Genomic DNA, 25,197 nt, shown 5'->3' on the forward strand with positions numbered 1-25,197 from the left:
ATTATTATTATTTTTTTTACATCTTATATTTGGACTATACATTAGGAAATTATGAGTCAAGCAAAGATTTTTTTTTTCACTTTAATTGCTTGTAGAGTTTTGTACTTATCTGTGGTGCTGTATGAATAGTTCTGCTGTGAATTTATGTGTCATACTTGTATAAACCCGTCAGTGATTTGGTGCAGTTTAGTTAGATCTGCTGTGTGCTATGCTGCCACCAGGAGGTATTGTGTACCTGTTAGACTGAGACTGATTTCACAGTGGAGTATTATGTCACTGTAGAAAGCTTGTTATATATGGGGTGAGCCTCCCAGACCTTCAACAGCTTCTATTTGTTCACTTCTCGGCGTGTATATTGCTTGTTTAAAACAAATATGTAAGAGCTAGTTAATGTAGACCCCTTAGTTTTTTCAGTTGTACCACTTTTCCCATGTTACATGTAGCCATGAAATAGAAGTAAACTATCTCAAGAACCCAGCTATGAAGCCAAAGGCATACTTTTTTGAGCCTGATAGCTTCTGCTGCTTAAGCCTCTCCTTTTCTTTAACTTGTCTGTGCCTGAATGCATGCTGTTTACTGTTTTTAACAGTGCTATAATTGAGATGATGCATATTCTCAACAGTTCCTGCACTCAATTCCAGCCAATGTCCTAGATATAGACTTTTCTATTAATTTCAGCATGGAAAACTAGAAGTACTTAGGAAACTTGTATGTCTGCCTTTTGTATTTAAAATTTTTTAAATACTTTATTCTCTTGAGTACAGAAACAAACTTTAATGCAGCACATTCTCCGATGTGACTATGAGGCTTGCAGACAATACCTGATGAATCTTGAACAAGCAGTTGTCTTGGATCAGAATCCACAAATGCTGCAGACCTTCCTTGGCCATAGATGTGACGGAAACCGCAATATTCTGCATGCTTGTGTGTCTGTATGCTTTCCGACCAGCAACAAAGAAACAAAAGAGGAAGAGGGTGAGCTCAACAATATCATGAAAATACTTTGAAAATAAACTTTTTATGCATTTTCAAGAACATTTGAAATAAAGGCTGCATTCTTCATATATGGGCATCTTAAAATTTAGCACCTAAAATGCGTCCTAACCTTTCAGAGGTGCTGAGACAACGTTTTTATTGCTCTCATAAGGATTTTCAAGAATTCAATAGTTAAGAATACTAAGCTGTTTTTATTGATTGTAAAAGACAAACTTTTCATATCCACATGTTAATTTTAGATGAAAACATGTATTTTTCCACCTTTATATCGCTAGTATCCCCATTATATCACTAGTAAACTTTTAAGAGAAAAGGTATTTAATATTTTTCAAGTGTAACAGTATATGTTAATGCCTCCAATAAGAAATGCTACTTGCAGTTGACATGTATTAAGAAATGTGAAAGAATGACCTTCTGTTAATGCCAGTTACTGACACCTTTTAAAAACATCTATTAAATACTGTTATGTAAAAAGTATGTTAAGAGAACAAGGTTGCTAAGTCAAGCACTCAAAAATTAGGAAATGCCAGAATTAAGTTTACCCATGTGCTATGCATGGGTATGCGTTGTGAAATGGTCTTTAATTACACCGTCATACTATTTTTTCCACAGGACTACCTCATTCAGTGCACAAGATGGACGGTGCTCACCGAATGGGTAGCTATTCAATATTTCTTTTTATCCTCATCATTCAGTGTGTGGCCCCATTCCTTACTTATTGCACACCATACAAACCCTGCACTGAATAATGAATGAACTTCCTTGTGGGATTTTTGTATGGTGCTGTCATTGAATTTTAGTCGTTTATAGACCTTAATTGTTCCTCATATCCCTATTTATAAAATGGGGGTAATGCTGCAGCTTTCTCATCTCTTGAAGGTATTATAGCTTGAAGTTTTTCTGTGTTCAAAGCTATTAACTAATTTTGAGGGTTCTGTTTGAGAAGCCTAGGGCCTGATCTCATTTTTTTGAGTAGGTGTTATTTCAAAACACTTTATTCTAGAGCTGGATTAATAGTAGTTTTAGTTGTTCTGTGAATGTTAATTATTTCTGTGAGTCAGGCACCTTTTAGGTGTCCAGAAATGAGTAAAATGTATCACAATCACTGTAAAAACTTGTTTCACTAAGTTCTGTGTGCTGTTAGATGTGACAGAAGTAGGTTCCAGTTCTCCAAAGTGATGTTCAGTGGCATTAAACACAAGACAATGCTTCCCCCTCTCCTTGCCAAGCTGTTGCTGCCTTACTACATGCCTTCCAAATGTTGCAGCGTACAAGGCATAAACAGCTTGCTCATTGTACAACCCTTCATCTTTAGTGTGTCGTCCATCCTGTGCACTGATTGAGGCAGGGGTCTTGTTGCCGGGGGGGGGACGACGGGACGGGACAAAAAAACCCAAACCAAAAAACCAGCCCAAAACAAACAAAACCCAACTGTGTAACTGAAGATTGTTTTACTCTAAGCACACAAGGAAGCTGAAATAAGGATGCATGGGCAAACTTAATCTGACTTTTCCTAATTTGAGTGCTTGTCTTTGCAACCTTGACATTTTTTCAGTAACTTCATTTGGATGTAATTTAACTTTCTGAAAAATGACAAACATGAACCTCATAGACTTTTAACACCCCTCTGCCTCTCTCTTTCCCCTCACAAAATTGTTTTAAAAAGGGATTCATATCTTTAGATTCAAATCACATTCACCTTCCACTGTAACTGTTAGCGATGGATATTAGGACAAGCTTAATTTCTGTCCATCACCTGGAGGGCAGTGGTGACTAATGTTACTGTCTGTAAGTTATACAGCCATCTGTTAAACTGTAAAATGTTTGATTTAGGAGTAAAGGCTTCAATTCCAGACTCCAGATATGATGTTCCTTAACAATTACAGAACATACTGCCCCTTCCCAGCTAGTACCTGCCTGAGATCCTTCACTCTTCATATAGATTCCTCCTTAAGTGCCAGAAAGGGAAGATTGAGAGCAGGGATAAGCCTTTTTGTTTGCAGATCCTGTGCCTAGTTTTGCCATAGCTCCTGCAGCGTTGGATAAATGAGTTGCAGGAAAAGTGGCTCCAGACCTGCAAAGCTGGGGAAGGCTGCTCTTTTTCTCTGCGATTTGGTATCTCCTCAGTCTTGCCAGCAGAAAGGATCTTTGAAAAGACAGGTCCAAAAGAAATGTGTAAAGCATGTGAAATCATTAAAGAGTTATGATACTAAATTTCAGATAACTTTACTGAACACCTACAAACTGAAGTTTTTCTAGAGAATTGGGACAGATTTCATTAGACAACAGAACAGTAAATTACCTTTAGAGCCAGGGCATTTACCTGGGTCTCCAAAAGTGAATACTAACTTCGTAAGTGGAACAGCGAAAATTCAGTTACGATTTACTGTGGGACCAAGGATAGGTGAAATCTCTCCGTTGCAGAGAACGGTTGTATTGCTTTGTATTGCTTGAGGAATCACTCTCAAGAGCTGTGACTCCGTGTGAGGGGTCCACAAGTACTATGTGATGGGTCATGAGTTAAGAGAACTAGTGGATCTTAGAAAGGAGTACAGCACAAATACAATGGCAATTCATTTACAACTACAGGTCAACTAGCATAGAACTTGAGGCACAAGAGTAATACTCTGCTAAGTGCTAGATAGTCATCTACTGTGGGTAGTAGGTGATTTTTGGCTAAGGAACCTGCACATACTTGAGAACAAGCAAAACCGAAGATCTTTGCTACTTCAGGTAGTGATGTAGAAAGATCTAAAGAATAAATATACTATAAAAGCTGACAAACAGCATCAAATTACCTTATTCTATGATCTCAAAGTTAAAGGTATTAATAGTACATTCTTGTTTAAAAAAAAAAAAAAAAAGGAATTATCCAGGTCTTAGTACTGTCAGTGGAGAAAATAGGCATGCAGAGGATGGTGACTGTCAGTTTGAAAAGCCTTTAAATGGCAAGTGAGCACTAGCCGTAGCAAGTGTGGGTGGTTTTTTTTTGGTTTTTGTTTGTTTGTTTGTTTGTTTGTTTTTGGTTTTGGTTTTTTTTTTTTTCAGAAATACACCTTTTCCTTCTAGTTTGTACCAAAAATTGTCTTTCACTCTGTTGAAAGGAAAATCGCCCCTTGCCTAGCCGGTATCATACTGAAAGTGGCTTCTCTTTCAGTTCTTTTCTGGATCCATGGCTGTAGTGATTCATAATTTGCTATGTAGTGGCTATGGGATCTTTAATTGTCAGTAGCTCCTAAAGAAGCAATAACTGTTACTCTGTGCAAAGCTTGTACAGCTGACTTTACTGCTCTATCTGTATATTTATCTTGCAGATAAATAAATCTACATTAGGTCTTTGATTCAGGTGGCTGCCTCAAATTGTACTGTAACTGTACAACTAGGCAATTTTTTATATTCTGTGTAGCACTTGGCATGATTTGGTCCTCATTATGACTAGGAACTTTAGGTGTTATGGTGCTTAGGGTTTTAGATGTTAGAAGAAATAATCATTCTTTCTGATGTAAACTGATTGTGCTACCTTATTATACTCACAACACAGTTAGCTTTCCTAAGCATGCTCATAAGTAGAGTGTGTATCTTACAATCCCACAACTTTGCATTGTTGCTCATAGCTGTTCATTGTGAAGTGTGGTGGGTTTGTTTTGTTTTTGTTTTGTTTTCTTTGTTTGTGGTTTTTGTTTTGTTTTGGGTTTTTTTGTGGTGTTCTGCGTTTTTTTGATTGTCATTACTTTTGAAGCCTTGACTCAGTAAGTGTCTGGAATCAGCTATATGATAGGTCCTTGTCTCTTGATGATAATGAAAACTGGAAGCTTCTTTTGGAATTTGGGTGCCTTGAATTTCCTTCCTCGATGCCCTTTTAGAAACCAGACCCAGTCAGAATCATGGTTAAGCTTGTCCAAAATAAAAATTTATATATGAACCTACTCTGTCCCTCTAAATCTTAAAAAAAAATATGCAGGGAACATTTTATGATTAGTGACATTTCATACTTTATCCTCCTTCCATATAATTTTCCCCAGTGAAATTTTGGCACTAACACTTTTCTTAATTTTTCAGAAGCAGAGCGCTCTGAAAGGAATACATTTGCCGAAAGGCTCTCGGCTGTGGAAGCTATTGCAAATGCAATCTCTGTTGTGTCAAGTAATGGTCCAGGAAATCGGGCAGGATCATCAAGCAGCAGAAGGTAAACTGACTAATGCTTTCTTCTTGTTTTCTGTATGTTAATTTCCGTATTAATTACCAGTCTCTTATTAATTCTTTCCTTCAGTCTAGTTTAACAATGGGCTCTACTGCTAGTTTAAAGTCAGATTTCACTACTTCAAGCACTAAACTGGAGCTCTAGTGGTTTTTTTGAAGCCTTTTCTGGTGTAAGAACTAATGGTGGGATACTTCTAAACTAATTCTGTTTTCTGGGGTTGGGGCATTGTCTCCTCAGTTGTAAAGTGGAAATGCCCCTCCTTGTGGGGAAAGGGAATTTGAGGATAAGCTCCAGTGTTCTTTACCAAGGAGAATTAAGTATCGCGGAAATACTATAATAGCGCCCAGGCTTGTTCTTTTAAGAGAATTTCTGAGGGAGGTGGTCACTTAGGCAGATAAATAATACTGAGATCAACATAACAGCAGTGGGGAAGAACTTAAGTTGATTCTTTTTATCCTAAGCAATCAATGTTATAGTGGGAGTCCTTTGTATTGAGGTGGCTCTAAAGGATAGGTTTCTGACCCTGGCAGAATCCTAGTTTCTGATGACATTTATGTTCTTCCTCTTTTCATGATGGTAGCTGAGTGGTGCTCACATCAAGGAAATTTGATGGTGTCTGTACTGAGTTCTAGTCAGTTCAGAGCACTCTGGATGAGGGTATAGTACAATTTTTTTGCTTAGTTCTGTAGTCAAAGCAATTGACATGAAATGATGTCTTTATCCTTCCCAAGCTACAGTTCTCATCACCATGATCTTTTTGATATGGGAGATAAGGGTAAGGGTTGAAGCTTCCCTCCCATATTCTGTAGGAGACATTACTCTTAAGAGGAAGTGCATTAAAAACAAACAAACAAACAAAAAACCCCACCACCTTTATGTTTGTACCTCTTTGTATCACACTGGGTTCTTTGGCTTCTACCTTATTCCTACCACCTTTCCCTCTAGTAAGATGATACAGAATTTCTTGAAATTATTTATTGACTGTCCTCAGTAGTAGTACTTTCATGTTAAATAACTTTAAACAAATAACTCCTTTCAAAAAAACTTTTTTTCAAGCCCCATTTCTATTCTTTCATTAACCTCTTCTTGCAATTAGATTTAAAAAACCAGCATCAACAAGAGCAAATCCTTGCACAAGCTTAACATCCCTGGCAATAAGTCTGGGGTAGAAGGAATGTCAAATAATGGTAATAATGCCCATCAGCTGCTGCTCCCTGTAAGAGGCCGTGTTCTAGTGACTAGGGATGCATTCTGGGCTCAAATCTGTCTTGATATGTTGCTGCCTGACTCTTCTTCCAAGGCCATTATGTTCTGTTGCAACAAAATGGAATTACAGGAATGAAAAATACCTCTTTGCTCATTCTTCTTAACGCTGAACAAAAATGGAGATAAGAAGAGTTTGGTTTCCTTTTTCAGTGTGAAATTCTGCTTTAAAATGTTCTAATTGTAAATGAAAATGAGCTAGTATTTTTACCTTGGTTTTGTATTCAGCTTGCGATTAAGGGAAATGATGAGAAGATCCTTGAGAGCTGCTGGATTGGGCAGACATGAAGCTGGTGCTTCATCAAGTGATCACCAAGACCCAGTTTCTCCACCAATAGCTCCTCCCAGCTGGGTTCCAGATCCTCCTGCAATGGATCCGGGTAAGTCTGCTCATGTAGCACATTAGACTGTAGAATAAGAGATTTAATAAAGGAACCAATGGCTTTTAAGGTGAATCACTTAGATTTCAGCGTGAGACTAAAATATCCAATGTCATTGAGGTAACTTTAAGAGTTTACTGAAGACTTATCAGCTCTTTTAAAATCCAGTATATGTCTTTCTAATGCTGCTGTCAAACTTCTGTGAAGTGCGTTTTGTAACGTTGAGTTACGTTACTAATCTAGGAATGTGGCCGTTTGTAGGAAAGAGTACCAATTAAATACAGAAAACCTGCAGTGTGTTAGACATTGCAAAAAGAGCATGTTGTTAGGGATGTTTTTATGTATTGATATACATCCTGCTGTTCTGTTTACTGAAAGATGGTGACATTGATTTTATCCTGGCCCCCGCTGTGGGATCTCTTACCACAGCAGCGACTGGCACCAGCCAAGGACCTAGCACCTCCACGATACCAGGTGAGGACATACTGCTTATCTGATTATGCTTTAGAAGGAAAATTATCTCAAAAGCTGTCTTTGCTTGCACAGACTTCCTGCATATGAAAATGCCTCTTATCAGATGAAGATTGGATTGAAGCAGAATTGCACAAGTGTGCAGAAAGTAAATGAAGTACCTTGCTGTGTTTTATGTAAAACTTATTTTTACCTGGGGAATGACAAATACATAAAAATATGGTAATCAGTATGAAATTGGGATTACTGTCTGTATTTCAGAATGTAATTTGGAACTGAGATTTACAGTACTTCAGAGAAATGTTGCTGAAACTGGCAAATCACTGAATAGTCAAGTTACTGATTAATCACCCCAGTGAAACATTGAATTATTTGCTTTTAATAGGTAGTCATTTTTTGAGGAAAAACTGTTTCTCTGGATTTTTTTTTTTCTCATTACAGGTCCTTCTACCGAACCATCTGTAGTGGAATCAAAGGATCGGAAAGCAAATGCTCATTTCATACTGAAATTGCTATGTGATAGTGTTGTTTTACAACCTTATCTTCGAGAATTGCTGTCAGCTAAGTAAGGATTTTCATATGAACTCTCACTATCATTTGTAATGTTATATCATCTGAAATTTATTACATAGAAGCCTTTTTAAAAAGGTTATTTAAAGGCACATTAGTTAAAATGGAGAATGTTAGAATGTGTTCTGCCATCCCTTAAAATTTACGTCTATTTCACAGAAATAAATAAGAGTGCTTATTCACTCTGTGGTTTTTCTGTTTGCACAAGATTAGCAGTGCTACGTTTTCACATATTTGTTTCCTACCTCTCCTGTTATAACAAAAAATTTCAGTGTGTTTTAACTTGTCCGTTGTTGTTTTCCCTAGGGATGCAAGAGGCATGACACCATTTATGTCGGCAGTAAGTGGCCGGGCATATCCTGCTGCAATTACAATTCTAGAAACTGCCCAGAAAATTGCTAAAGGTACACCAGTTTCAGTAATTATTAGCATGTGGTTTCCTTCTAAAGTTTGGCATATGTGCAGATTCATTAACAGTGCTTTTTTTGTGTGAAATTACATGTGCTTGAGCAACTGCTGATGGTGGTAAACACCTCTTTCCAAAACACTGTATGTTGCTGCACGTTTTGGAAATCTTGCTATTATGGAATATCTTCCTCTTCTGTAGTGTGTATATTACAATAGATTTCTATGAATATTATTGCTTTTGTGTTCTTTATAGTCTTTTCAGCATTTCATTGCTTTACAAATGTCAGTGGATTAAGGTACTATTTTTCAGTAGTACAAAGGTATCACCTGGAATTTCTTTCTTTGAATTGGAAAAAAGCAATATGATAAAGCAGCATGTCAAGCTAGATCATATTCCTGAAAAGCCTTGCCTTTTATACAAACACATGTTTTGTGACTCTCTTTTGATGTTGGTATTTAATTGTTTAAGAGAAATGCGTGAAGTTGAACTTAAGGAGAAGCTTAAGCAAATTAGAACTGTGGTGTGACAAGGTCTATAGGACTGTGTGTATTCCTTATAAGAATATTGCCCGTAAATTATTTTTTAATCCTTCAAAATGGTGATCCACTGAATTGATTAGAGTATCAATGAATTTAAAACTGGGGAAGAGTTGGTGGTTGTATTTTTCAGTCAGGAATTTACAGCAGCTTCTATAAGAAATACCTGAAATGTGACAAGCAGAAAGCTTTCTCAAAAGACTGTGACAGAAATTTTATTCAAATTTCTAATTTTATATGGGGTTTTGTAATGGCAAATGTCTGTCAAGTACGGGTTCTGTTCATGGGTTTTTGTTATTTTTTGGGAGGTTGTTTCTAAGACTGGTATTCTATTGTTCTTTTAGCTGAAGCAACTTCCAGTGAAAAAGAAGATGATGTGTTTATGGGAATGGTTTGTCCTTCTGGCACAAATCCAGATGACTCTCCTTTGTATGTTTTGTGTTGTAATGATACATGCAGTTTTACGTGGACTGGTGCAGAACATATTAACCAAGTAAGGCCTTTGGTTTTTGGGTTTTTTTGTTGTTGTTTGGTTTTTTTAGTAAATAGGGATGTGTTTCAACCATGTATTGTGTTAGTCTACTAATCTAATTTTTAAATTACTAAAGTTGCATTGTTTTAATTACTGTAACTTTTAAGTCTGGTATAGTTATTGCCTCCCCTAATTGCTTTGTACTCATAGCTGGCTGTGTTGGTCAGAATATGGCTGTCTAGGGGTGTGGCTTTCCCCTCTGGCTAGCTTTGGCAAAAATTTTGATGGAAACAGCTCTTTGAAAACACTGAATATTCTAACTAACAACAAAGTTTCACTTTCTAGAATTGACTTACTTCTAAGTGAAGGCATCAGTTTGAACAAGTGCAATTTTACTGTAACCTGAAATGCTGTGAGATTGCAAGCGCTGTAGGGAGAAAATTATGCATAATATTTTTGGTAAATTTTCTTTAGGATATATTTGAATGCCGAACATGTGGCCTATTGGAATCTCTTTGTTGTTGCACAGAATGTGCAAGGGTGTGTCACAAAGGACATGACTGCAAGTAAGTATTGTGTTCTGTTTCTTATAATTAAATCAATATTTTGTGGTTTCATTTGTTTACTGATACTTAATAGTTTTTTCCTTGGTTGAAGTGTTCAGACATTAGAGAACAGAAGATTAATAAAATATCTAAAATATCTTCTTTTGCTTCTGCTCTGTAAGATTTATTTCATGGATCAGAATTGAAAGAGTAACTTGAAGCAGTCTTGTGCTTTTGACTTTGTAGAATAATATATCTAAATAATACCATGTTTTCATTTTGGATGCCTCCATGAGTTTTCTGAAGCCAGTGAATCCTGATGACATAATTCTTGTAAACTTTCAGAAAGAAGTGTAGCATATTAATCTCTAAGATCAACTGTAATAAAGGGAAAAGTGAGCAAGCAATCAAATGAACAGTCAAGATGTTTCTGATCAACCTGGCCAAAGCTTTGAAGCTGCAGATGTTTTGTGTCACTGTTACAGGGTGTAAATGTTACAGCATTAATATCCTAGCTATAATATGCTAACAGATACAATTATAAAGCTATTCTCAGCATTGTAACAATTACTGAGATTTTACTGCATGTCGTGAGGATTTCCACCTTAACTTTCTTGTCTGGAGGCTATTTTGGGGAAGAATAAATGGTCTTGGATGAGTTTTACTAAGGCACTATGAAAAAGCTCTGTAGTGAAACTGCCCTCTTAAAACGAGTGCAGGAAACAAAAATAGCAAATGTCAAGTGTTGCCACATACAAACTCTGCATTTCTCTTTTAAGCTAGGTTTTGGCATCTTGCTACTATAATAAACAAAAAACTAGGAGGAATCTTAATGTGTACACTAACACCCTCAGCCTGTGTAGAAAATATTTGGTATATTACTGAACAGTGTTGCAGCTCACCTTTTCTATTTCTTGTAGGCTCAAACGAACATCTCCAACAGCCTACTGTGATTGCTGGGAAAAGTGCAAGTGTAAAACGCTAATTGCTGGACAAAAGTCTGCTCGCCTTGATCTCCTTTACCGCCTGCTTACCACCACAAATCTTGTTACCATGCCAAATAGCAGGCAAGCTCATATTTGCAATGACTAGGGCAGAATAATTTTTATTATTTTAAAATGTGGTATATCATATCTCCCCTAATCAATTTTTTATTACAGGGGAGAACATCTGCTGCTGTTTTTAGTACAGACAGTTGCCAGGCAGACTGTGGAACACTGCCAGTACAGACCACCTAGAATTAGGGAAGATCGTAATCGTAAAACTGCAAATCCTGAAGGTAAGAGCTGTTTCAGTGAGATAAAAGGCAAATTCCATATTTCAGTACCTGTTTCTTATATTGTTTTTTTGTCTCCTTAGATTCTGATATGCCTGATCATGATTTAGAACCTCCTCGTTTTGCCCAGCTTGCTTTGGAACGTGTTTTGCAGGACTGGAATGCACTGAAGTCCATGATCATGTTTGGCTCCCAGGAAAATAAAGACCCGTGTGTATTTACACGTAGTTGTCAATGTAAAGTTTGATCTGATATTTGAGACCTGCTGACTTATATAAAATTGATTTCCTTTCTTTTTGTTTTTTCCAAGTCTTAGTGCAAGCAGTAGGATAGGTCATCTTCTGCCTGAAGAACAAGTTTACCTTAATCAGCAAAGTGGAACTATTCGCTTGGATTGTTTTACGCACTGCCTTATTGTCAAGTGTACAGCAGACATTTTGGTAAGCACTCTCAGCCATGTTTTACATAAATTTTCTGAATAATGTGATATTACAGTGTATCTCAGGTGATACGCTTGGAGACTAATTTGAAAATAACTTCAAGTTGTGTTTTTGTGAATTTATACTGTTATGACTGTGGTCTCCCTTTGAATCTTAATCTGTCTTGTTTTATGATTCTAAATTACACACCATTATTGGTTTGTAATGACCTGTTTCTGCAGCTCTTAGATACTTTGCTGGGTACTCTGGTAAAGGAATTACAAAACAAGTATACGCCAGGACGCAGAGAGGAAGCTATTGCTGTTACAATGAGATTCCTGCGTTCTGTGGCAAGAGTGTTTGTCATTCTTAGCGTGGAAATGGCTTCCTCCAAAAAGAAAAAGTAAGTGGTGGGGTGTGTGTGTGTTGGTTGTGCTGTTTTTGGGGTTTTTATTTAAATATTTATTCTCTTATTAAATGAGTTGATATGTGACAACAGTAGGCAGAAACATCTGAATTAATTTGCAGTCTGCAGGCAGCGTTGTGTGGAAAGGTGCAAACCTCAAGATTGCACGATAGCTGTTGATATGTCACATAGCTTTTTAATACAATGCTTGCTAAACTTACATAAACATACTGGACCTTTCTGTTTAAAATTATCCAGCCTTAGTCTTGAATTATTGAATGATAAATGTTTTTAACTGACTTGAATAGCTGTGCATATTGTTACTATACACACACACGAATGTATGTATCTGTTAAAGATAATTGTCTTGACTTTTTGAAAAAAAATTTGATATTGCTGTAAAGTTTTTTGGAAAAAAATACATATTTGACCTTTATTTTTCCGGATTTTTTTCCTTAGCAATTTTATTCCACAGCCAATTGGAAAATGTAAACGTGTATTCCAGGCATTATTGCCTTATGCTGTTGAAGAGTTGTGCAATGTAGCAGAATCTCTAATTATTCCAGTCAGGATGGGAATTGCACGTCCTACAGCACCCTTTACTCTTGCTAGCACTAGTATAGATGCCATGCAGGGAAGTGAAGAACTGTTTTCTGTGGAGCCTCTGCCACCAAGACCATCGTCTGACCAGTCTAGCAGGTAAAATTCACTAAAGCTCACTATTCGTTCTTTTCAAAGACTTGTTAAAGGTGGTTTTGTTTTGGGTTTTTGTTAGCTTTTCATTAACAGAAGTATGGTGAGGCTTCTTATTCTGGCCAAGCATTTTGGAAGTACTTTCCTACTGACAGGTTTCTGCAGTAACTTAGGTTCATAGTAACGTCCAGAGGTCCAAATCTACTTTTTTTTTCTTTTTTAAAAGTTCTAGTCAATCTCAGTCATCCTACATCATAAGGAATCCTCAGCAAAGACGAATCAGCCAGTCACAACCAGTTCGTGGCAGGGATGAAGAACAAGATGATATTGTTTCAGCAGATGTGGAAGAGGTCAGTTTTCTTTTTTTGTAATTTTTTTTTTTCTTCTCAGTGTGGTACCTAATGCATTAGCACATGCTTTAATGTCTGAACCAGAAATCCATGCACCAGACCTCTGATTTGCAAAAGATATTGAATAGTACTTCATGAAGAAGTCCTATCATGCCATAAGCATTTTCTTTTAACAGAGCTTTGTAATTGGTGTTTTGTATTCAGCAATATTTAGTCATTTCAGAGTATGCCAAGTGCCTTGTATTTGACAGAATTACAGTATGATTTAGAATGCTAATAGATCTCTCATTGCCTTTATATATAAACTTATGCTAAACTCTCTATTAAAAAAGTTTTTAAGTCTTTCAGCACATGGTTGCTATTACGTAGGTTTTATTAGAGAACTAGAGGGTCTTTTACCAGGATGGTAGCTCTTCAGTATTTAGAAACTAATTCTAGGTTTTATAGTCAGTTTTACCATTTCAACATTAAAATCTAATATCCAAGGCTGTGTTCTATTTGTGGGCCTGACTTTATTTCCCAGCACTGTGGACTGTATAACCATGTACAGCTACTGTGGCTGTAAGTTCATTTTCTGTTCACGTCAATTCAATTGTGATGTCATCTTTCTTAAATGTGTTTTTTTTTCTTAGTTTTTAAATCAAATTTCGCACTGAGTTTTTGAAAATACGTATCCCTGATATGGAAGATATTCTAGCATAAAATTACAATGCTCTTTCCAGGTTGAGGTGGTTGAGGGGGTAGCTGGTGAAGAAGACCATCATGATGAACAGGAAGAACATGGTGAAGAAAATGCTGAAGCAGAAGGACAGCATGATGAGCATGATGAAGATGGTACGTACAATGCACATCATGCACATTACTGCTTGGATGAGCAAACCGTGCATCAAAAACAAAAGGCATCTTTGGAGTCACCAGTGATAACAATTTGGGAGACTTGCATGAGTAGAGGGAATCCAAGGGTTTCAGACTATGCATCTTACGAAAGGAGATGAGTAAAATTATAGATAACTCCTAGTAGGGCAAGTACATGAACATTTTTATTTTTCTCTTTCTGCACAAGGAGAAAATATTAAGGTACCAAAGAATAAAAAAAACCTCAAACCCCAATGTTGTTATATGCTTGGTTAACAATATCTATTTTGCCTTTTGTATTTTCTACTGTAAAATGTTGACATAAACTACTTGAACTAAAAAAATAGCCTAGCACTTGTATGGCTAATGATAGAATAGTGGTTATGGTAGATGTGTTCTCAAAGGGGGATCTGAATCATGGTGAGCTAGTTTTCAAACCAATCACAAAATACTAAATTACAGTTCAATATTTTGTAGACAAAAATTAATCCATTAGGTATGAAAATTCTTGCATTAATGTGACTTGTCTTGTATTAGTTAGTTTGGAACTACATGGCCCAAAGCTATGATTTAAAAAAAAAAAAAATTATCTTCTTTCTTTCTGTCTGTGCTTTGTGTTTCCAGTCAACCCATTTACAGTACAGGAAATCTGTTTATTCACTTGCTGAGTATTCAGAACATTTAATTCTCAAAACTTAAACTTGAATAGAACCTGTATTTTTTAATTTGATTTTTTGTTTTAAGTTTTCAGGTGTTCCTTAGATATTCGTTTGAAACAGCATGTGGTTAATTGTCCTAATACACGTGCATGAAGAGTTCTGAGGTCTTTGGCTTGAGTGACTAATTCTGAATCCTTCAAGTCTTAATTTTCAGTGCGTCTGTGTTGAATGTATATGTGCAGTACAGAGTGAGAGGGCCAGGGGTTGCTAATTGCTGGAAAATAAGAAAATACACTCCGAGTATTGCTTCATGTTTGCACTGCTTTTATGACCTCTCCCTGCATATCCATTAACTTCTATAGTAAGAGGCTCTGGGTTTTGTTTAATGTGTCTTATATGAGACACTACAGGCATTCTATTTTTTCTCTTTCTAAACATGAGATGTTTTGTATGTTGTTTTTATAGGCAGTGATATGGAGTTGGATTTGCTAGCTGCTGCTGAAACAGAAAGTGACAGTGAGAGTAACCACAGTAATCAGGACAATGCTAGTGGGCGCAGAAGTGTTGTCACTGCAGCTACTGCTGGGTCAGAAGCAGGTACGCCACATCATCTTGTGTTTAATCTAGCTGTTTATATTTAGATATTAGGGTTAAGTTGTACAGGAAAAAGAAATGTGTTAGTGATTGAATATGACTTTAACAAGGGCAGAACTGGTTTCACCTAAAAAATATTATTCTTTGCCTTTGGATCTGGACTGCATCCAGCACTCCAGAGGTATACTGGAGAAATTAGTTACTTCACAACGAGATTGGGAGAGTGAGATTTACCTGGTTATGACATTTTTAACAAATACCCTTCCCTTGTAATCTTATTTTCCCTTTCTTTATTTTTTTTCTCTTCACCCAGCTTCTTCCCTACACCTCCACCTTCCCCACGTTTCCTGTTTTTCCTTTGCTTTTCCTTTGCCTGTAATTGTAAGGTACTATGCAGACTTTTTGGACAAGGAGATGCGCTAAGATGTGGCCTACCTTTTTGCTCTTATGGAGTTTCTGCATGTGTTAGCCAGAGATTACCTTGCACTCTTGTGAAGTGAAATGAAATGTTTTCACTCATTTTTGGTGTGGAAGTTAGATATGGTTTAAAACAAAACACAAAACCTGACCAGTCATTTTAAGGCTTTTTGAAAGCAACTGCTCTACTGTCCAGTTTGGAAGCATAATTTTTATAATTCATTGCCTGGGGGCAGAATCAGTGAGGAATTTTTGAATCAAATTATTTCTTAATTTATCTTTTGAAACGTAAGTAATCTTACTGCTTTTTCATGAAACCTATGGAAAACTATGTTATAAGGATAATTTATTAAGGATTTTCAGTAGTGGTACTTGAACCTTTTTAGTATGTATAGTTTCTTCTCATGGAAAAAGTTTACAACACTGACATGTATACGTGCACAGATGTGCAGTTGTCAGTCACTGTTTATTGCTTATTTTCCTCAACAGGAGCTAGCAGTGTTCCAGCATTTTTTTCTGAAGATGACTCTCAATCAAATGATTCCAGTGACTCTGATAGCAGCAGCAGTCAGAGTGATGACATAGAGCAGGAGACCTTCATGCTTGATGAGCCTCTGGAACGAACCACAAATAGCTCACATGCCAATGGTGCTGCCCAAGCTCCCCGTTCCATGCAATGGGCTGTACGTAATACCCAAAACCAGAGGACTACTAGCACTGCTCCTTCTAGTACGTCAGCCCCAGCAGGCAAGTCTGAGTAAAATGCATGCATGAATGTCAGTTAACTCTGGCTTTGTTCCTTCCTCTGTTTTTGTTTGTTCTCTTAAGGATGAAATGTTACCTATTTGTCTTAGAAGGACAGTGCTGACCTATCTTGACTGTTCCAGTTCTGGTTTTGAATTTAAAAAAAGGAAGGATCTGTTGTAGTTCTTAAGATATGAGTATGCTTACAGTAGCTAGTAATTTTTTGCTAGTTACAGTTGTGATGTCAGTAGTATTTACAAGTTTATTTCTAGAAATGTGCATGATATCAGTCAATACAGAAAATGCGTAGCAAAGGTTAAATAAATTCATTAACATCATGCCTTCTTTTATGTTTAGCAAGTTCAGCGGGCTTGATTTACATTGATCCATCAAACCTACGTCGGAGTGGTACCATCAGTACGAGTGCTGCAGCAGCAGCTGCAGCACTGGAAGCCAGCAATGCAAGCAGCTATTTAACATCTGCAAGCAGTTTAGCAAGAGCATACAGTATTGTGATACGGCAGATATCTGATCTGATGGGTCTGATTCCCAAGTACAATCATTTAGTATACTCCCAGATCCCAGCTGCGGTGAAGCTGACTTATCAAGATGCAGTTAACTTGCAGGTAAGAACATCCAAATCTCTGTAGAGAAACATAATTTCAATACAGTTGGGTTTTTTAGGTAAAATCATAGAATTGTTGAGGTTGAAAGTGACCTCTGAAGATTGTCTAGTCCAAATTCCCTGCATCGTCAACAGGAGAAGGCTGCTCAGGACTGTGCTTAGGACAGTTAGGTTTCTAATATCTCCAAGGGTGGAGACTCCACAACTGCTCTGGGCAACCTGTTAAGTGTTTGACAAGTCTCATAGTAAAGAAGTTTTTTCCTGAGTTTAAATGGACTTTCCAGGTATTTCAATTTGTGCCTATTGCCTCTTGTCCATTCACTGGATAGCACTGAGAAGACTCTGGCTCTGTATACTTTATACCTTTTTACCAGGTATTTATATACACTGATAAGATCCTCCTGAGTGAGTTTGTTGAGTCAAAACTGTCCCAGCTCTCTCAGCCTCTCCTCATATGAGAGATAGTGTAGGCTGAACTAGCTGTAGTTACTAATTCCATTAAATTGTTCATATTTCATATACATATATTCTTTTAAAAAAAGGAATTTCTGTTGATTTTTTTTTTTTTCCCTCCCGAACCAAGTCTGACTGGTATCTAATTAATAGTTAAGTCAGGATTGACTGGTTTGGAGATACTAGTGATCTCTACTAGAGATCTTTTGCCCTATTCTTTTTGACATAAACTGTTGAGTCTATAAAAGAAGAAAGTTAGTAAGGGCCAAATAATTAAATGAGATAAAAGATTTGTACAGGTAAATGTACTGTTTGCTGTCCCTTCTTTCAGGGACATGATCATCCTTTCCCTGTTATGTGCATGTTTTTTGGTACAGTGCTCTTGACTGTTGGTTTTTGAAAGTTATATGTAAAATGCATCTTTAAAGAAAATATGTGAAAGGGAAGACTGGTATCTGGCATGTATAGAAAGAAGTTTCAGATACTAACAAGACAGGAAGAACTTCAGTGGGTTCAAAAAGTATGTATCAACTTGCATGTGGGCATAGTGTATAGAGTGAAATCATCTGTCCTGAATTTAGTACAAAAATCAACTGTCAGAATAATACCGCTGCTTTGGGGAGCCCAACAAATCAAGTGATGCTGTTTTCTGTTAGTAGTACTGTGTGCTGGGATGTGAAAACCAGATGACAATATATTTACTTGTAATTGAGCCACAAAATATTTGTATGGCTCTATTTTCACATTGTGATGGAAGAAAAAGGCTTCTGATTTGGAAGAGGAACGTTACAAAGATATTCTGGGATCAAACACTGGGGGAAATATGCAGGACCAAAATCCCCAAGATGTGCACATCTGGGGGATGCTGGGTGGTCATAAGGTGAGGAGCAGAAGAGGTGCCCAAAAGGGCGAGAGAGATGGTGAGAATGCTTCACAGGCACTAAGCTATTAAGTGATGGGAGCTGCATACCACTACAGTAAATCAGCAGTTTCAATAGAGCTTTCGGAAACCATTCATTCGTCATTCTTGAATGTGGTTTTACAGCCTCTTTGTTTGTAGGGAATCAGGTGTAACTGTAAAAGCCATGGTGGAGGCTTATGTTGAGATTGCATTCTCGTCATCTAGTTCTATTGTTTGCAAAACTCATTAAATCTAATTTTCTATAGAATTACGTAGAAGAAAAGCTTATTCCTACTTGGAATTGGATGGTTAGTATCATGGACTCTACTGAAGCTCAACTGCGTTATGGTTCTGCATTAGCATCTGCTGGTGATCCTGGGCATCCAAATCATCCTCTCCATGCTTCTCAGAACTCAGCCAGAAGGGAAAGGATGACAGCCCGTGAGGAAGCTAGCTTAAGAACACTCGAGGGAAGAAGGTATGAAAACAGTTTGATTACAGCATGCGATATGAATTACCAGTTTTACAGTCAAATCTTCTTGTTCACTGACATTTTAGGAATCTAATTTTGTAATGCAGCAGTGTAGTTACTGTGTTGATTTAAGTTGGCTTCCTGTGTTGTTGCTACTATTTGGTGTATTCTGACGTACTAGATTCATCTCGAGTATTAACTGTTTATAATATACTGTACCTGAGCTGCTTATAGTAAAGCATAAAACTATGATTGTTACTCTTATTATCACACTGTTTTTGTGGGGGGTTTTTTTGAGTTTCAAAAAATCAAAAAATCCATATGTCAAATATAGAGACTAATATGTAAAGGATGCATTCTACTGTGATGCCTAATCTCTCTGTATTCAATCCTTTTCTTTCACTAGACGTGCTACTTTACTCAGTGCCCGTCAGGGAATGATGTCAGCACGTGGTGATTTCCTGAACTATGCACTGTCTTTGATGCGTTCTCACAATGATGAGCACTCAGATGTTCTTCCTGTTCTAGATGTCTGTTCACTAAAGCACGTAGCATACGTTTTTCAAGCCCTTATTTATTGGATTAAAGCAATGAATCAACAGACAACATTGGATACTCCTCAGCTGGAACGGAAAAGGTAGTGAGGCTGACTCGCAGAAAAAAAAACTTTTGCAGAAGTGGAGTATGCCCTTTTGTTTCAGTCATTGGCATTGTTACTCAGCAACTCATATAAATATATACATATTTCTATATACCTCTGTGTGTGTGTGTAGTAACATGCATAGTATAAAAAGAATATATACAATGGTATATAATGTACGTATGTTTGATTAGTAAGTCTGTTGCAGTATCCTGTTCCAATCTTTTTATGCTGATTGCTGTAAAAGGTTTTCTTACCACTGAAACTTGAGTTTGATTTTAACTCCATGGCAGTGCCTCTAAAAGATATACTCAGGACAATTTCTCAGCTGAAAAATGCAATGTGCTCCTCACATTTAACATGACAGCTTACATGTATACCAGAGGATGTTGTTGTCAACAGTAGTTTCCTCACAAGTAGGGATGATTTAATACAGTAAGTGATTGAGTTTTTGTGCTGGCTGACTTGAGTAGTTAGAACTGTGGCTTTAAGCCTTTTCCAGGCAATAACATACTTCTGGAATCTGCTTTGTCCCCAAAAATTCACATATTGAAATCTGTCAAATAACTGTTCATCAAATAATTGCAAAATTCCCATGAAATGCTTATAAAACTATGAAGGGCTAGACCTTTTCAGTTAAAGGTGAGTGGTTCAAATTCAAACAGTCAGTTGCTTCTGTTAGATGACATTTTAGTAGCCTGTATGAAACGAAATTTTATTTCATTCTGAAACTAGTCTTCATCTAGTTTCAGAACATATTTCACAATGCACAAACTGCCAGAAATTAATACTAATCAAAGTTCTTGATCCTTTTTATAATACAGTGAAATCTATTTCTTTAATATGCAGCTTGCAGACTTAAGTTCTGAAATGTGATCAGTGACATTATTTTTATAAGACTAAGCATATTCTACACCAGTAAATTTTAGAATAGTATTCACTTAAATATTTCTTCCACTAATGCAGGATTCCTGGGGTTTTTATATTGACATAGTCTTTAAAAACAAGCATACCCATCACTGTCTGAAGCTTTAACTTTTAGATCAAACTTTGTAGGTGGCCCAAAGGCTATAACGGTAATTGTGCAAGTAATGTAGTGAGTGAGTATGTAATGAAAAGTCCTCTACAGTACGTTGATTTTAGACTGAGTTAGTTCTTGTTATATATAGCTCTCAAGTACACTTACTGGTTATACTCTTGGTTTTATTGATTGCTACAGATGTAAATGTTTTGCCTAATGTTTTCTTCAAGAGGATTGACTCTTCTTTTTCTTTTTTTCTTTTTCTTTTTTTTTTTTTAAAGGACTCGGGAACTTTTGGAACTGGGTCTTGACAATGAAGATTCAGAACATGAAAACGATGATGACACCAATCAAAGTTAGTATACAGAAACACTTCTATAGTATGCCAAAATGTGACAGTTTCTTAGTGTTTTTTCCCCTTTAGCTAGCTGAGACTTTGAATAAATTTTGCTACTTGTATACGTTACATTAAAGTTGGGTTTTAGTAAGATTTTCTTACCATTGTTACTTTACCAAATTTCTTCTGCCATTGCCTGTTCTCATTTCAGGGCCCTCTTTTTGTGTCCTTTCTCTCTAAGCTGCAGAATTTATACCCTTACTTATCATTCTACACAATGACAGAATTTAAAATTTGAATCAGAGTTAAACTGATTTTTTTGATCTGATGAAACTGCTGCTGAAAATGGTAGAATGTATACTCTATACTAAGTACATATAGTGTAGGAGTGCATGTTCAGTAAAGTTAGTTACAGTAAAAAGAATAAAAGTGATGACTAAGCAACTTAATAAAAATACGGGATTTGTGGAAGCATCCTGTAGAAGTATGAAATTTGCTCCTCCAGTCAGATAGCTAAGAGGGAAATGTATTAATTTTTGGTATTTTAAATCCTTTGCTTTTATAACTGTGAAAATTGAATTGAAATCTTCTCTGATATTTAGGTGCTACACTCAACGACAAAGATGATGACTCCCTCCCAGCAGAGACTGGCCAAAACCATCCATTTTTCAGGCGATCGGACTCTATGACGTTCCTCGGCTGCATTCCACCCAATCCTTTTGAGGTTCCTCTGGCAGAGGCCATCCCCCTGGCAGACCAGCCCCATCTATTACAGGTGACATCAGAGATGGTGTTCTGGAAGAAAACTGCAGTTTGCTTTTTCATTTCTAACTGAAGTATATTATTTACCCAGAATGCTTTTGTTAATTTTCAGCCAAACGCTCGCAAAGAAGATCTGTTTGGCCGACCAAGTCAGGGTCTATATTCATCTTCTGCCAACAGCGGGAAATGCTTAATGGAAGTTACAGTGGATAGAAACTGCCTTGAGGTAGATTTAAAGGTTTTATTATTTTAAGTAATAGGGTAATTTAAGCTAGTACCTTCATGCCTTAAAAAGACACTTTAATGTTTTCAGAAAGGAATTTTAAGTAGCTTTCAGAATGATAATTTAAAAACCCAGTAAGTGTGAAAATGGGACTTTTAATGAAAAGTATGCTTAATTTTTTTAAATGTAAGAACTTCTATGATTACTGATTTATAGCAGATTTCAGGCAATATTTTTAAAGGCTGCACTACAATCCCGAGTTAATTTTGAAATGCCAATTATATAATTTTTTTGTGATAAAAATAATTAAATCTCCCTATAGCCCAGTAGATTTGACTTGCCTACAGGGTGAGCATTAAATGGCAAGCGTATGAAATGCAAACTTGAAGTGGGGAAAATGGTTTTTCGTATTTGTTGAAATAATTGAGGTTATTCTGTTTTAACAGGTCAGTTACAGTGCTCACTTTAGTGTGGTTTAAAAATTTATATATATACGTGTGTGTGTGTGTGTATATGTATATCCTATATATATATATATATGTATATATATGTATATCCTGAAAAAGCCTTCCAGACTGCTTTGAAAGTGCAATTAAATTTTACTTCTCCTTGTTTAGGTTCTTCCAACTAAAATGTCTTATGCAGCCAACCTAAAAAATGTTATGAGCATGCAAAATCGGCAAAAGAAAGAAGGGGAGGAACAAAACGTGCCTACAGAAGAATCTGAGACTTCAAAGCCAGGGCCTTCAGCTCATGATCTTGCAGCACAACTGAAAAGCAGCTTGTTGGCAGAGATAGGATTGACAGAAAGTGAAGGGCCACCTCTCACATCTTTCAGGTAGTTTGAGTTAAAAATTACTCTATGAAATATTACTGATGAACTGATAAAAGGATATTTGGGACTCTGAAAAGTCTTTTTAAATTAAAATGGGTAGCTTACTTTAGTTTGAATTTGTAGTTTTTGTTTGATAGCTTTTAAAATGAACAGTTGAACAATCTTCAGAGAGGCCTGTGCAAACTGTAGTAAGTCCTTTACTACCTGACTTCCTGCTGCAGACCTACTATGATGTCCTGGGTAGCTAAGTTTAAAAATTGGAATTGACAGCTTGCCACCTGTGTCTGGTGATACTGACCACACTTTATGCAATTAAGGGATTGAACTGCCCTCACTTTGAATTACAGCTTTTTTAAAAAAATTAAGGTCTTGATTGAAGGGAGACCGATAACAGTGAATTCCATGTAGCAGTGAAGTTACATGCTTTGAGAGTAATTTCTCTTTGGAAGCAAGACTTGTGTTTCAGCTGAAACCAAGCAGCTTCATGTGCTTTTGTCCACAAACTTTCTGTGTTGTACAACAACTGTGTTGTTTTTTATCAGAAATAAAGAACTTATTTGAAAGCAGAGGGTAAGAAAAAGCAGAAGTACACAAAATGTGTCTGAAATGCAACTTTATTTTGCTTGTCTGTCATTTTTTCCCTCCTTCTGTCAGGCCACAGTGTAGCTTCATGGGCATGGTTATATCTCATGACATGTTGCTGGGACGTTGGCGCCTTTCTTTAGAGTTGTTTGGTAGAGTATTCATGGAAGATGTTGGAGCAGAGCCTGGATCGGTATGTATTTCCCAGCATAAGGACGATCCCTCTTACAACTAAATTGTGAACCTCCCTCATTGTTCTGATTTTGGTTTTTTTGTTTTGTTTTGTGTTTTGTTTTTATTTTAAGATCTTGACTGAATTAGGTGGCTTTGAAGTAAAGGAATCAAAATTCCGCAGGGAGATGGAAAAACTTAGAAACCAGCAATCCAGGGATTTAACATTGGAGGTAAAAAATGTTAGTTTATCTTCTGATTTTGTTTTCATTAAAAGTTGAATTATTGCACATTGCAGTAACTTGATAGGAGAAGTTGTATTTCAGAGTCTGCAAGCAGGTATCTTAAACCTTACTTTGAGCTGTGTTGTGATTACTCTGTAGTTTTTCACAGTCTAATTGGTATTTTCTGAGTTTATGCAGAAGTGTCCAGAAACTTCTTGTGAAGCTGAAATTCTCTCGGTATGATGATTGGTAAAGAAAATAAAACTTTTTTGTGTTTTTTACTAGGTTGATCGAGACAGAGATCTTCTAATTCAGCAGACCATGAGGCAGCTCAACAATCATTTTGGTCGCAGGTGTGCTACCACTCCAATGGCTGTACACAGAGTAAAAGTTACTTTTAAGGATGAGCCAGGAGAAGGCAGCGGTGTAGCACGAAGCTTTTATACCGCTATTGCACAGGCTTTTCTGTCAAACGAGAAACTACCAAATCTGGATTGTATTCAGAATGCCAACAAGGGTACCCATACAAGTAAGTGGTGCACAGCAGTTACTCTACAGATAACATTCATAAAAGCCTTGAATGTTTTTTTATATTGACATACTTGGCATTGTCTCAGAGATTTCTCTTGTTAGCTCAGCACAGGAACTGTGAAAATTATGCATGTTACTTCTCTGAGGCAAGGAAATGGCTTTTTTTTTCTGCTTTCAGAAACAGGAAGCTCTTGTTTTTCTCGAAACAAGAGTCTGCTTTAGATGCTCTCAGCTTTTTTGAGCATCTTTCTCTCCAGTAGGTAATAATTGTCAAGATTTTAGCTAGTAAGAACTTATACGTTTTAATATGACTGCTCCATCTGGCTTGTCACAAATACATTTTAATGTTTTTGAAAGTATATACAAATTCTTGAAGTATTTTGGCATTTGTAATTTGGTACAAATACTTCAGGTTCCTTTCTTAAGTTTGGCGGAACCCCAATCACTACTTTTAAGTGAAGTGGTTCTGTCTCATTGATGTCTTTCAAGCTATCTTCCAAAACTGTGTCCTCCTTACACTGAAACTTAGGTAGGAGAGAGAAATATAAAGATGTTTAAGCTTATGAGGTTTTTTTCCCCCTTCAGGTCTGATGCAGAGATTGCGAAATAGGGGGGAGAGAGATCGGGAAAGGGAGCGAGAGAGAGAAATGCGGAGAAGTAGTGGCTTACGAGCTGGTTCTCGGAGAGATAGGGATAGGTAAGTGATATATTTTTAATTTGTTGGAGATGCTTTGTCAAATAGAATAATTGCCTTGGTTATCTTCAGGAAAGATTTTACTTCCTCAAAAGTGTCTGTCTTTTTCACTTTCAGGAGCAATTTACAGGGCAATTTCTTGAAATTCAATATGTACTTTAATTCTTTAAAGAATAATTATGGTTACGTTAGTATTGATAGATTATGTCTCAACCATATGCCATCAATCTCTCCTGCTAAAACAATAGTAAAAAGTTGTGTACTAGAATAAAATTGTGAGGTGGTTTAGAAACAACATTGCTGTTGGTGGCATGTCTGACTGCTGTATCCAAAATACTAGTAGTATTGAAATCTCTGGTTCGTTTTGATTCTCTCTTTCTGAATCATTCTCTCCAAGCAGCTATGAGCAACACTACTATTCCAGCATAAAAGCTAATGCTATTTTGAATCTGTGTGCAAATGATATTGTT

The 25,197-nt window shown here is 36.7% G+C and overlaps 1 protein-coding gene across 1 annotated transcript in view; it reads left to right on the forward strand.

Moving 5' to 3' along the window:
• Positions 1–25,197, forward strand: part of UBR5 (ubiquitin protein ligase E3 component n-recognin 5) — a 92,281-nt gene that overhangs the window by 56,936 nt on the left and 10,148 nt on the right. The window contains exons 21-49 of the mRNA XM_072852089.1: positions 765–975; positions 5,056–5,182; positions 6,689–6,840; positions 7,219–7,314; positions 7,753–7,876; positions 8,188–8,285; positions 9,171–9,319; positions 9,773–9,864; positions 10,764–10,910; positions 11,004–11,122; positions 11,203–11,329; positions 11,430–11,559; positions 11,781–11,941; positions 12,404–12,643; positions 12,864–12,987; positions 13,710–13,821; positions 14,967–15,098; positions 16,002–16,259; positions 16,614–16,882; positions 18,502–18,713; positions 19,114–19,344; positions 20,650–20,723; positions 21,308–21,480; positions 21,580–21,693; positions 22,308–22,528; positions 23,180–23,300; positions 23,413–23,511; positions 23,788–24,031; positions 24,619–24,730. Of these exons, the coding sequence (XP_072708190.1) occupies positions 765–975; positions 5,056–5,182; positions 6,689–6,840; positions 7,219–7,314; positions 7,753–7,876; positions 8,188–8,285; positions 9,171–9,319; positions 9,773–9,864; positions 10,764–10,910; positions 11,004–11,122; positions 11,203–11,329; positions 11,430–11,559; positions 11,781–11,941; positions 12,404–12,643; positions 12,864–12,987; positions 13,710–13,821; positions 14,967–15,098; positions 16,002–16,259; positions 16,614–16,882; positions 18,502–18,713; positions 19,114–19,344; positions 20,650–20,723; positions 21,308–21,480; positions 21,580–21,693; positions 22,308–22,528; positions 23,180–23,300; positions 23,413–23,511; positions 23,788–24,031; positions 24,619–24,730 (4,469 nt within the window). The remainder of the gene's footprint in view (positions 1–764; positions 976–5,055; positions 5,183–6,688; positions 6,841–7,218; positions 7,315–7,752; positions 7,877–8,187; positions 8,286–9,170; positions 9,320–9,772; positions 9,865–10,763; positions 10,911–11,003; positions 11,123–11,202; positions 11,330–11,429; positions 11,560–11,780; positions 11,942–12,403; positions 12,644–12,863; positions 12,988–13,709; positions 13,822–14,966; positions 15,099–16,001; positions 16,260–16,613; positions 16,883–18,501; positions 18,714–19,113; positions 19,345–20,649; positions 20,724–21,307; positions 21,481–21,579; positions 21,694–22,307; positions 22,529–23,179; positions 23,301–23,412; positions 23,512–23,787; positions 24,032–24,618; positions 24,731–25,197) is intronic.

This window comes from Ciconia boyciana, chromosome 2 (assembly GCF_034638445.1).
Source record: "Ciconia boyciana chromosome 2, ASM3463844v1, whole genome shotgun sequence".
Taxonomy (NCBI): Eukaryota; Metazoa; Chordata; class Aves; order Ciconiiformes; family Ciconiidae; genus Ciconia; species Ciconia boyciana.